The 12,460-nt window shown below is 41.5% G+C and overlaps 1 protein-coding gene across 2 annotated transcripts in view; it reads right to left on the bottom strand.

Annotated features, from left to right (window-relative positions):
• A2M (alpha-2-macroglobulin) overlaps window positions 1–12,460 on the bottom strand; it is a 76,763-nt gene that overhangs the window by 29,844 nt on the left and 34,459 nt on the right. For both annotated transcript variants that reach the window (XM_021092376.1, XM_013988396.2), the window contains exons 3-13: window positions 10,951–11,110; window positions 10,469–10,521; window positions 8,085–8,105; window positions 7,651–7,819; window positions 7,128–7,212; window positions 5,404–5,524; window positions 4,471–4,585; window positions 4,217–4,326; window positions 2,007–2,168; window positions 656–883; window positions 343–406 (exon numbers count right to left, since the gene is read on the bottom strand). In XM_021092376.1, coding sequence (XP_020948035.1) covers window positions 343–406; window positions 656–883; window positions 2,007–2,168; window positions 4,217–4,326; window positions 4,471–4,585; window positions 5,404–5,524; window positions 7,128–7,212; window positions 7,651–7,819; window positions 8,085–8,105; window positions 10,469–10,521; window positions 10,951–11,110 — 1,288 coding nt within the window. The remainder of the gene's footprint in view (window positions 1–342; window positions 407–655; window positions 884–2,006; window positions 2,169–4,216; window positions 4,327–4,470; window positions 4,586–5,403; window positions 5,525–7,127; window positions 7,213–7,650; window positions 7,820–8,084; window positions 8,106–10,468; window positions 10,522–10,950; window positions 11,111–12,460) is intronic.

Here is a 12,460-nt window from a genome sequence, read left to right as displayed (position 1 = left end):
CTTCATAAATCATAACTATCTTCAAAGGGGAAATATGATATAAAAATATAAACGACTCAGCCCAAGACAATATATAGAAGACACTCCTAAGTTTTACCTTCTCTCCAGTGTCTAAAACAGTTTTGAAATGGCATTTTGAGAAGAAGGTCCATGACTATCTATGGTCTGAAAATGTGGAATAAGCATAGATTATGAAACAACTCAACATTTTAAATAAATAATCAGAACAGGATAACCTGAAGGCAAAGAAAACTGTTGAAAACTGTTCCTGATATGTCTGCAGTGTAAGGCCTTGCATGATGGTGGAGTAGGGCAGAAATGGGGAATAATGGAAATACTCACTGTCTCCCTGCTCCACGGGCAGTGTATGAGTCCCAGCTCGGACAATGCCTCCCTTTGACATTATCTGCCAAAAAGGAAGTGAAAAGGGATTTAATTTGCCTGATGAAGATCTTATACCCCAAGTCTGGTCCTCCACATGATATGCTTGTTTTATTGAGCCCCTGCTGGCAATAATTAGCCCTGAGAGAAGTCGAACCTTCAAAAGGAGCATGGATAGGAGGTCAAAGGAGGGATATCTAAAGAGCTTCCTAAATCTTTGCCCACCCAGTGCTTTTATCTACAGAGGAGTCAAAGCAGGGGTCTTCCTTCTCACCAGGTAATAGAACACGAGCTCCTTCAGCTCCCGCAGGACCTGGCCATTCAGTACATAATGTGCTTGGACTGTCTGAGTTTGGCCACAGGGCAATTCTTGAGGCACCGGCTCTAAGTGGACAAAGCTCTTGCTTTGGGAGAATACGAGATTCGCAGTGTGATACGCTTCTTCATGTTCTTCTGAGACCCACTGGTAGCCGTAACAGGGACTGTGATCTTTGTGTTTGACCTAATGAAATAGAAAGACAATACGATCTTATTAATCGTACTGTAATCTATACAGCATAGAGAATCACTGTCCTCACAGAACTGCATTAGTTCACTATGCTACTTTAACTCGTACCTAGAAATCTGCTCCACACTAAAAAGTGAGAGAGAGGATCCTTTATTTTGTTTGTCTGTATTGCAGGCCTTTGCAAGTCAAAGGCTCCTTGGGTTGATATTTACATTTCTGAAGAACATAAAAGGAGGCCTCCTTGGCTCTGATCAGCTTGCTCTACATTTCTTTGGCTGCTTTACCTATTCTTACCGAGACACTGGAGCTAGGAAACCTCTTTGAGGAGACCAACTAATCTTCAGAGACTGAAGACTTACATTTCAGAGAGTAGATGCTCATTTGTGATGGGTTTCAAGTGGGTATTACGAATAAATGTCATATTGCAAACGAGGTCTGAGAACACTTTCTGTAAACAGTATTGGTTCATGAATTGAGTTAGTGAAACAGTTGAAGTCTACCTTTCCTAGGCTGTCAAGGTGATTATTATTATTATTTTTTTTTTTTGTCATTTTAGGGCCGCACCCACGGCATATGGAGGTTCCCAGGCTAGGGGTCTAATCGGAGCTGTAGCCACCAGTCTACGCCAGATCCGAATTGCGCCTGCAACCTACACCACAGCTCACGGCAACGCCAGATCCTTAACCCCCCACTGAGCGAGGCCAGGGATCAAACCCACATCCTCATGGATCCTAGTCGGGTTTATTACCCACTGAGCCATGAGAGGACCTCCTTAGTTCTTTTGAACATGTACTCAGAGGTGAGACTGCTGGATCATATGGGAGCTCTATTTTTAAGTTTTGGGGGACTGCCAGACTGGTTTCCATAGCAGTCACACCATTTTATATTCCCGGCAAGAGCTCACAAGTAGAACCCTCCCTTTTTACCACAACACTGCCTCCTTTTTAATCCTTTTCCCAAATTGACCTTACATGGCGTTCTAGTTTCTCATTTTTTTTCCCCTCTCCATAGGACAAAATACAAGTTGGAAATGTCATCAGTTGTAGGTTGCAACTTACAACCTCGTTGTTTGTTCCGAGGCTACTTCACGAGGTTGGTAATTTCCTTCCAAACGTACCCTGATAGTGAGCGAGGTGCCCATGATCTCGGTGGTGTTGATGGAGAATTGCACCAGGCCGTGCTCATCAGTTGTGGCATTAGACTCATATTTGGCTTCGTTTGCGGTGATGAAGATGACTTTCTTTGGCACAGGGACACCTTTCCCATCCACCAGGCGTACCTGAAGAGTAAAAAGCGGCAGGTCAGTTACATGGCTAAATAGCCAATGAACAGCAAACATTCCTTTTGTCACAAATATTTACGGAATGTGTATACTCTGTCGGACATGGTTCCAGGCATTGAGGCCACAGCAGTGAACCAAAAATTCCTTGCCGCACAGAGTGTATAGTCCAGTAAAAGGGAGAGATGCTGGGGAAATGCATCAGTACCATACACTTATTTAGTGGTAATCAGTCCTAAAATGAAAACTAGTGTAAAGGGATAGAGAATGTTGGAGATGACAATAGAGCGACCTAAAATGCCATCTATTACGTGTAACTTTTGGAGAGTCACAGACCACAAGAGCCTATAGTAGTGAAAATTTTTAACCCATTAGCCAAATTTCATTGCATCTCAAACATTGTTTTTTGGCAGACCATCCACTTTCTGTGGATTTGTGTTCTGAGGTTTCATACGTGCATATGTAAGCAATTGCTGATAGATTGTCCTGTGTGTTTCTGTAGTAGTTTTATAGGTGATATCTGCTTCTCAACCCAGACTGATGGAATTTTGCAAGGTAGGCAGATTTTATGAGACACTTCACATTTGAAAAATGCAACATTGAGAAGAATCACAAAAAAATTAAATGAGGGCCTAAAGTCAAATTACTGCTACTATCCAACTCAGAAGATGAGTAGTTCAGTTTAGATTGCAAAGATGGTAATTTTTTTTCCCCTAGTATAAGCTACTTTGGGTAGAAGGAAGCACAGCCAGCAGACTTGGATTAGTGTTTGTCATTGATTAACGAAAAACTAAGTTTGCCAATGAAATGTCAGCTGCATGTGACGATCAGAATAGGCACAATATTCTGATTTTTTTCTCATTTGATGAGAGTCTTATGACAAATAGGACAAGATACAGGAATAAAATCTCAAAAAAAGTGCAGTATACCTCTGAGAAATTTAAAAAAGTGAACTATATACTTTCATTTTAGAAAGTGACCAAAGTTTCTGAATATGTTTGCTGTCATAACATAATAAAACATTTTAAAATTTATCCCACCACTCTTTTGTGGGGTCTAATTTCTCTGTCTTTCACACGCTTCTCAGCTGACATCTTATGATGTTCCATTAAAAACAGGATGCAGAAGAGTTCCCATTGTGGCTCAGCAGGTTAAGAACCCAGCGTTGTCTCTGGAAGGATGCAGGTTTGATCCCTGGCCTTGCTTAGTGGGATAGGATCTGGTATTGCTGCAAGCTGTGATGTAGGTTGCAGAGGTGGCTCAGATCCCAGTGTGGCCATGGCTGTGACACAGGCCTCAGCTGTAGCTCCAGTTTGGCTCCCTCGCCCGAGAACTTCTGTATGCCACAGGTGCAGCCCTAAAACGGGATCGGGGGCAGGGAACAAACAAACCAGGACGCACAGCAATTACATCTGGAGGTGCATACAACTGTTATCTTAGACTTCTGGAGTCCAAAGATCCTTTTGCACATCTGCTTATAAATAATAGAAGCAGAACAAAGAAGAATTTTTTTGTAGCTCTGTGAGAAAATTTCTATCTTTAAAATCTGGGAACCTTAAATAGCAGTATTTTACCCTTATGGTATTGTTTTTAAAATATACTTTTTGTTAAAGAAAAAGCAACGTAAATATATATCCGTGAAAGAAACTCAGGAGAATCATTTATATTTTCAAATAAAAATTAAGGCCACCTACTTACTCCTTTCCAGACAAAGTTAATATTGGAAGGATAATGCAATTGGACCCCATGAATTTTGAGATTCTTGTGAGAACATGGTACGGGAATCTGAGACTGCCTGGTAAACCTTAGGAAAAAGATCGAGTGCCTTCTGCAGTGCTGTTCCAAAACCCCTCTGATTTTGATAGTGCTTTAAGATGATTTTATGGATTTGATATATAAATTTGCAGAGGAACAAATCAATTTTTTTCGGTTTTATACCTTTGATTTTTTGATCATCAGATAAGATTAACCAGGTATAGTTTTCGCAGAATATGCTGTGCATCTCAGCTGAGAGTACAGTTTGATTTGTGAATTGAAAAATGCTTCACCTGCCCAAAGAAGGGAATTCCTCGTCTAACATATGAGTCCACTTTCACAAACGAGAGTTTGGTTATGGTTCTTGTTATTTCAGTGGACCCCTTGCCGGTTAATTCCACCTCTGAAAAAGAAGGAAAAAATACAAATCTTTTTGGAAGGATGCTCTCTCTGCACTTTTACTACTTTTTTCTTTCCATTCCGAAGTTGCTAAAGGAAATAAATCAGTGTCCACTGCTCTTTCTTCCTTGCCCGTGAGGTACACAACCTGTTCCTTCCTCTTTGATCTTCGCCTCCACTTCAAGTTTCATTTCAAACTCTTGTCTCTTCATCTGGAAGACCTTGGTTTCCACACTCTGAGAGAAGCATCCCTGGCTGTTTAGCTAGGAAGGGAGGAAATAAAATACAAAAACATAACAATCGACAAATCAGTGGTCGGCTAATCTGGTGGGATTTTTTTTTTTTTTTGAGGCAACATAACCTAGGCATTTTCTATGATAAGAACACAATAAATATTCTCTAGGGAGTGATTGTTATGACATCTCATAACAGTATCTGGTTTATAAGTCACAGGTGCATTCCTTAGTGTCTGGTGTGCCCTATCTCTCTCTCTCTCTTTTTTTTTTTTTCTGAGATAGAAATGCCTTAAAAATTGGGGTAGTCTTGGTATAGCAGGCAGCCAAATCTTCACTGAAGTCTGGCTTCCCTGCCAGAGTTCACAGCTGTAGCTGGGAAGCAGCTTGCCCATCTGGGAACTGTGTTTCCTACCACCCTGGCATCTAGGCAGGACCACGTGACAAGCTCTTGTTTGTAGAAGCGACAAGCCCTTTTTCATAAAAAGAAAAACTGATACCCTTCCCAGCCAAGGTGGTTAAAATGTATATATATACCCTTCCTTTATGCCATTGGATACCCAAGGCAGCTTTGGATATGAGGTTCTAGAGATGGTTTAACGTCCACCATTATGGGTGCTTGGTGCATCAAGAACACCCACAATGGGCAATGACAAGAAATAATTCTATTGTGCTAAGTAACTGATTTTAAAACAAACAAACAAACAAACAAACAAACCTACTATAGCTAGCATAGAATTCTCTTATGGATTGGTCTCTTTCTGAGTTAGTTCTCTGTTGCATGTAACTTGCTGGTCATCAAAAGTGTCTTGGTGGTTAGTCCCTGGAAGGAAGAGTTTCCCACATACCTCCCCACTGAACTTCTCGCAGATAGCTTGAGACTCTCCACCAAAGCAGGTAGAAGGGTTGCTGTACTTTCTGCAGATGCTTATGGTCACATGTCCTGGGACAGGCTTCCCATAAGTGTATCTGTCAAAGAACGTTGCCAAATGAATCAAATCAGACCCTGGACATACTCATTTTCTACTGGTCTACAGCCCCCCTTTAGCCATAATAGAGTTCTACGCTCTGTACTTTTCTCTAATTTCTGCAGGGCTCATGCCATGTTGAGGGCAGGTAAATTAAGTAATGACACTTCTCTTTTAGAAATTTCCAAAGTTACCTGCTGAAATTTACTATAGTCTTCTTTTACTGCATCTTTTTTCTTAATCTTTCAGTGTCAGTGTGATTATTTAAGTAATTTATTTATTTTTACAGCCGCATGGGCGGCATATGGAAATTCCCGGACTAGAGGTTGAATTGGAGCTCATGCTGCAGGCCTATGCCACAGCCACAGCAACGCCAGATCCCCAGATCCGAGCCACATCTGCTGTGCCACAGCTCGTGGCAACTCTGGATCCTTAATCCACTCAGCAAGGCCAGAGCTTGAACCTGCATTCTCATGGGGACTATGTCAGGTTCTTAACCTGCTGAGCCACAATGGGAACTCCCAGTTTCATCTTTTAAAGAATATTTTGCTTACTGACAAAGCTACCCCAGCTCTTAAAGAGAGGAAAAACAATACCAACAAAACAAAACAAAGAGAAGAAACAAGTGCTCTCAATTCTACCTTGGAGTATAAACTACTGATGTGATGGCGTCTCTCCTTCCATCTTCCTCTCCCTATGTGTAGCTGTGTGTGTAGAATTTTGTTTACTTTTTACAAAACTGGGATTGTGCCAAAAATATGTCATTGATCATTCCTGTGTTTTTAAGAATATCACTGTCTTTCCCTATTAAAATATCCTCTATATCTCTATTTTCAAGAGTATTGGTTTACTAGCTACTTGGGATCAAGAGCTTGGTGGCCTTACTCTGAGACAGTGCTCGGGTCACGACCAGCAGAACAGTGGTGCGTGACACATGTGGTCTTTAGGCAGAACTAGTTTCTTCACTCTGCCTGTTCTTTCTGTTACTGCTACTGCTGGGCCACTGGAGATGGGAGCATAAAATCCTAGAACCATGAATTGTCAAGGTTGGAAAGGACCAATCTGAGAGACCATGCCCACTTTCCTCCATGAAATGGCAGGGCAGAGAACTACGTGCCATGCCTTAGGAAGATGGATGAGTTAGAGAAGATTTCTGTAATATGCCTATCTCTACAAATTCTGAATCTCAGCTACTTTTCCACTGTCTGCAAGGTTGGATAAATGATCTGTTGATGACTGGATTTTCTCTATAACCCGGTGAAGGAAAGTCACTGCCCTCCAACACTATCTCATTTGTGTGTGTATGTGTGTGTGCACACGTGTCCACACGTGCAGTTTTATTGCTTTCAAAATCAATCCGAGTAACATAGCCTCTCTAGGAAGAATTGCCTGCTCCATAATCATTATGTTGGTCAGGACATGAAAGAAAATAAGAAGGAAAACAGAAAAGCAACAGGAGAGGAAATTCTAGAGATGGGGATGTTCCCAGGTATGTGAGGTATTTGGGCTGCACTGCTCTTAACCAAGGCAAAATATCCTAAGTGGTGAGGCTCCTTCAAATAATCCCCTCCCCACTAAAGATTTTTTTAAAAGTATGAACTCACAGGCCACACACCGACACATTCACTGCTTTTTCCAAGATGGTGATTATCTGTGGTGTCCTCACTTGTACTTCAAACTTAGGAAGCACTGTTGATTGGAGATAAAGAAAGCTGGTGATAGGGTTCCAACTTTGGGGGAACTGGTATTTCCAGGTTCTCAGTAACAACTCCCTATTAATATTTTAGGGCTCTGAAACAGTAGCCCTCCTTTCCAATATATCCACTTTTGCTCAAAAGGAGATCCTGCTTGAAAGATGGATCAGTGTAACCTTAATGAATGATGAAAGACGCCATTAGAATACGAATGTCTTGCATTTTTTTTTTTGGAGATTAATAATTGCTACAAAAAAAGCTATGTGAAGTCCTTTTCACAAATCACTGATGGTCTGCATGAATTTAGATATAATTGGTTCCACTCCAAGCCCAGTTTTACCCATAGGAAACAGAAAGGTTCCAAATACCCTCAAATTCTAGGCCCTGGAAGTTTAAATAGGAAAAACATTCTATGATTTTTCATAATCCATACCGAATTCCTCCACGGTGAAGGGATGCTCTGCCGTTTCACCTGATTCCTGCTGTACCACCACCTTGTAGGAGCCCTGAAAGGGCTCTGAGGAGAGGGGGAAGCTCAGTTGCTTGAGGCCATTCTCTACTTGGAGGTGCTGCCATTGCATGATGCGATTTCCTTTGGGGTCCTAGAGACAGAGTAATTGTAATTTACAAAATACCCTTGAATATTAGAGACAATAAAGGGAATGGATGGGGACTCCTGTGTTATCTGCGAAGATGAGGTGAGGGGTGGGGAAGGGAGAGGATTTAGAACCATCTCGTGTTATATGAATTTGAAGGCTTCTCCCTTAATAATGAATTTTTGAAATAGTGTGAGAGTGACTCACATAAGAACACTTCCCCTAAGTGTATTACTTTATGTCTGATGATTCAATGGTTCATGTTGCTTACCTCCACATACACTAGCGGAATCTGAAAGACAAAAGAGAAAGGAGTTTTGTTTTCTGATTGAGAAGCAAGCCAGCTTTATGAAGAATAACTTTATCTCTAGTAAGACACAGATGGATTCCCGATAAAGTTTGGCAGAACTTTTAATTAATCTATTACAAGCAATTGATAAATAATGTTAAGTATTTACTGCATTGTCAGCTGCAAATGCATACGTGCCATTCTTTAGGAATGGGATTTATTAATATGATATGCTTACAGCATCCCAGTGAAGAACATTCCTGTGGCCATGCTATTTCACAGATTGAGAAATAAACACTTAAGGAACTATTTAACCAGGTTCACTTCCAAATATTAAGGTGGGTCACAGAAGTCTTAGGTAGTTCTAAGAATAGGGAGGAATGGGAATGGCTCTTCTACTATCAACACTTATTCATTTTTATAACTAATATTTATTAAGTGCTTGCCATGTGCTATGTATCATTGTAGGTGCTATGAATACAGCAAAGCACAAAAGAACAATATATCTGTTGTCATGGAGCTTACATCCTAATAGGGATGGATACATGAGATACATACACATATGAGATACATGTTTTTGATATATATCAATATGTATTTGAGATATGTTTGACATATATTTTTGAGACACATGTATTTATATATTTGATATATATATATTTGAGATGTATATTAGGTAGTGGTAAATGTTAAGAAATGAAAATTAAGCAGAGTTGGAGTTCCCTTGTGGTACAGTGGGTTAAAGATCCGGTGTCATCCCTGAAGGGGCTCAGTTCCCTGTGGTGGCACAGGTTTGATACCTGGACAAGGAACTTCCACATACTGCAGGTGCAGCCAAAAAAAAAAAAAAAAAAAAAAAAGAAGTAGAGTTAAGGTGGTGGAGTAATGGATGGGGTATTTGATTTTAGGTAGAAGAGTGTAAGTAGGAACCAGGAGACCAATTTCAAGGCTATTGCAGCAGTTTTGTTTAGAGGTGATATTGGGCAGGGCAAGATTGTAGTAATTGAGGTAGTAAAACATAATCTGGATATATTTTAAGCTAACATGATTTTCTGATGAAAGGGTATGTATGTGAGAGAAAGAGACAAAACAAGGATTATGCCTTAATCTTCTGCTTTAGGAGCTGCAGGAAAAAATGTCCTCTTTCCCTCCCCCACCTAGCAAAGATGGGTTTAATCAGGATCAGGCCAGAATTGCAACTCGGTGTCTGCAGTCTTGATGCAAGCCCCACCCTGCTGCCCCCAGGGCATGGGAAGCAGACCACTTTTAAGAGGGGGGAAAAGGAAGATGGGAGGGCTATAGTAAACAGAGGCCCTGGCTTTTCATTGAAATTTTCCTCTTTTTAAGATAAGAAAATGTGGAGGAGGAATAGAATTTGGGGAGCAAAATTAGGACTTTGGTTTCATTAGTCCTGCATTAATCTTGAAAGGTGTTAATCAGGTGTCAGTCTTGAAGAACAAACACTGATTACACTCTTCTCTTATAGGAGAGGTGCTGGTAGTATGTTTACAAAACTGTTAAATCTTTGAGAAGTTATTTGAACAGTGTGTGTGTGTGTGCGTGCTTTTTAGGGCTACACCTGTGGCATACGGAGGTTCCCAGGCTAGGGGTGAATCAGAGCTACAGCTGCCAGCCTATGCCACAGCCACAGGAACGCGGGATTTGAGCCACCTCTGTAACCTACAGCACAGCTCATGGCTATGCCAGATCCTTAACCCACTGAGCAAGGCCAGGGATCAAATCTGCATCCTCATGGATCCTAGTGGGATTCGTTTCCGCTGAGCCACAACAGGAACTCCCTGAACAGGTTTTTTTTTTTTTTTTTTTGATAGTTTATTTATTTTTTAGTATATCTTTCTAATTTGCCCAATTAAGAATTTTCGGAAGAGGAAGTTTAATTGTATGACAGCCGATTGAGTGCCAGTACCAAAAAGAATGAACTACTCTCTTGTTCCAGGATACTGTTTTAAAGGAGGGTCTTGCACTTTGGTGATGGCTGAAAATACTGTTATCAATATCAGATTCTTCCTCTCCCTGGTCCTCCTCCAAGAGCAAAAACCTGCTCCCAGACTGTTTATATTGATAAATAATAATTCAAAATAGATATTAAGAGACTTACTGAAGTTCCTGTGGTGGCTCAGTGGTTAACGAATCTGACTAGGAACCATGAGGTTGCGGGTTGGATCCCTGGCCTTGCTCAGTGGGTTAAGAATCCGGCGTTGCTGTGGCTCTGGTGTAGGCTGGCGGCTATAGCTCCGATTAGACCCCTAGCCTGGGACTCTCCATATGCCGCGAGTGTGGCTTTAGAAAAGGTACCCCCCCCCCCAAAAAAAAAAAAATATATATATATATATATATATACTTACCAATTTATTCAGGGGGTGAAAGTTTTCATCCAACAAGACAACACGAAACATCACTGAAACATAAATGTTTTCTATGAGTCTCAGAAACCTTAAGCCAGGCCTACAAGCTATTAAGGAACCAGCAATCCTTTGGGGGCTATGAGGGGGAGGAAAATCTTTCTTTCTTTCTTTTTTTTTTTTTTTTTTCGTCTTTTTGCCATTTCTTGGGCCGCTCCTGAAGCATATGGAGGTTCCCAGGCTAGGGGTGGAATCAGAGCTACAGCTGCTGGCCTACGACACAGCCACAGCAATGCCACATCCGAGCCACGTCTGCGACCTACACCACAGCTCACGGCAACACGGATTCTTAACCCACTGAGCAAGGCCAGGGGTCCAAACTAAAACCTCATGATTCCTAATCGGATTCGTTTCCCCTGCGCCATGACGGGAACTCCCAAGATTTTTCTTTTTTGATGCTGTTGGGATTATAGGCCTCTTGGTACCTGTCTGCTCCGGTTTGTAGATGGGTTTGTCTGTCTGGACAAAGGCCAGACTCTCTTCATTTTTCACCAACACTGTGGTCCGCTTCTTGAATTCTTGGGTTGCTCCTTTCACCTGGACAGTGAGGAACATGACTTCCTCATGGGATGAAGATCTTGGGACCTGAAACGTAGGAGAGATCCTGAGAACCCCGTTTCTGAAGTTTCCTCTCCATCCCCTGTCCTGCTTCTCTCTGGGGGTCTTGTCCTTTTTCCTTAATTTCACTCTCTCTTTCTCACCAGCGAAAGTTGGCAGGGACAGAATTTATGGACAGAAGGACTTGTATTATTTATGATATTAAGATGGAACACACGATGAAGGAAAATGCATCAGAAAGAGAGATCACAGGAGTTCCTGTCGTGGTGCAGTGGAAACGAATTGGACTAGGAACCATGAGATTGCGGGTTCGTCCCCTGGCCTTGCTCAGTGGGTTAAGGATCTGGCATTGACATGAGCTGTGGTGTAGGTCACAGACGCGGCTTGAATCTGGCGTTGCTGTGGCTGTGGTGTAGGTCGGCAGCTGTAGTTCTGATTGGACTCCTAGCCTGTGAACCTCCATATGCCGTGGGTGTGGCCCTGAAAAAAAGCCCCCTCCCCCCAAAAAAGAGAAGTCATAAGTGACACCTCCTTACAGATTAGCCAGTGCAGCTTTTTTTTTTTTTTTTTTTTTTTAATTTTTTTCTTTCTAGGGCCACACCCACGGCATATGAAAGTTTCCAGGCTAGGGGTCGAATCCAAGCTGTAGATGTTGGCCTACACCACAGCTGTGGCAAGAACGGATCCAAGCCACATCTGTGACCTACGCACAGCTTATGGCAGCACCAGATCCTTAACCCACTGAGCAAGACCAGAGATCAAACCTGCATCCTCATGGATACGAGTTGGGTTCTTAATCCGCTGAGCCACAATAGGAACTCCGCCAATGTAATTTTGATTCAGTTATACACTGAACTTTACCAAACTGACGGTATGTGCTGAAATAACACAGCAGACACATCTTTCAAGGCTATGGGAAAGAAAATTGCCCTGTTTTGCTGGCTGCAGACTGTAAGCAATTTACGTATGGGCAACTCTGAAAAGATACTGGATAGTCACTCCTGGGGATTTCTACAGTTTCATTCTTAGAAAGAGAATGGGATAATGTGTTCCCATCAGTCTATCACTGGGGCTTATGTTGAATATTGGCCTAGTTTGCTTTATTAGTATTTCTTTCATTTTAATTTGGAGAAGTCATGCTTTCCCTTTGTCTAGTGCATACTGATTTCTTTTTTTTTCTTCTGGCTAATAGGAATTTTTTCTGATAATTAAGTTGATTTTTAATATCTCTATAAATATTTGTCTACCATGGTTGGAAATTCATGAATGGCTTTTTTTTTTAATTTATTTTTGCTTTTTTTTGGTTTGTTTTTTAGGGCTGCATCCACTGCATATGGAGGTTCCCAGACTAGGGTCTAAGGGGAGCTACAGCTGCCA

Source organism: Sus scrofa, chromosome 5, assembly GCF_000003025.6.
Source record: "Sus scrofa isolate TJ Tabasco breed Duroc chromosome 5, Sscrofa11.1, whole genome shotgun sequence".
Taxonomy (NCBI): Eukaryota; Metazoa; Chordata; class Mammalia; order Artiodactyla; family Suidae; genus Sus; species Sus scrofa.
This window is presented reverse-complemented; position numbering and strand designations above follow the sequence as displayed.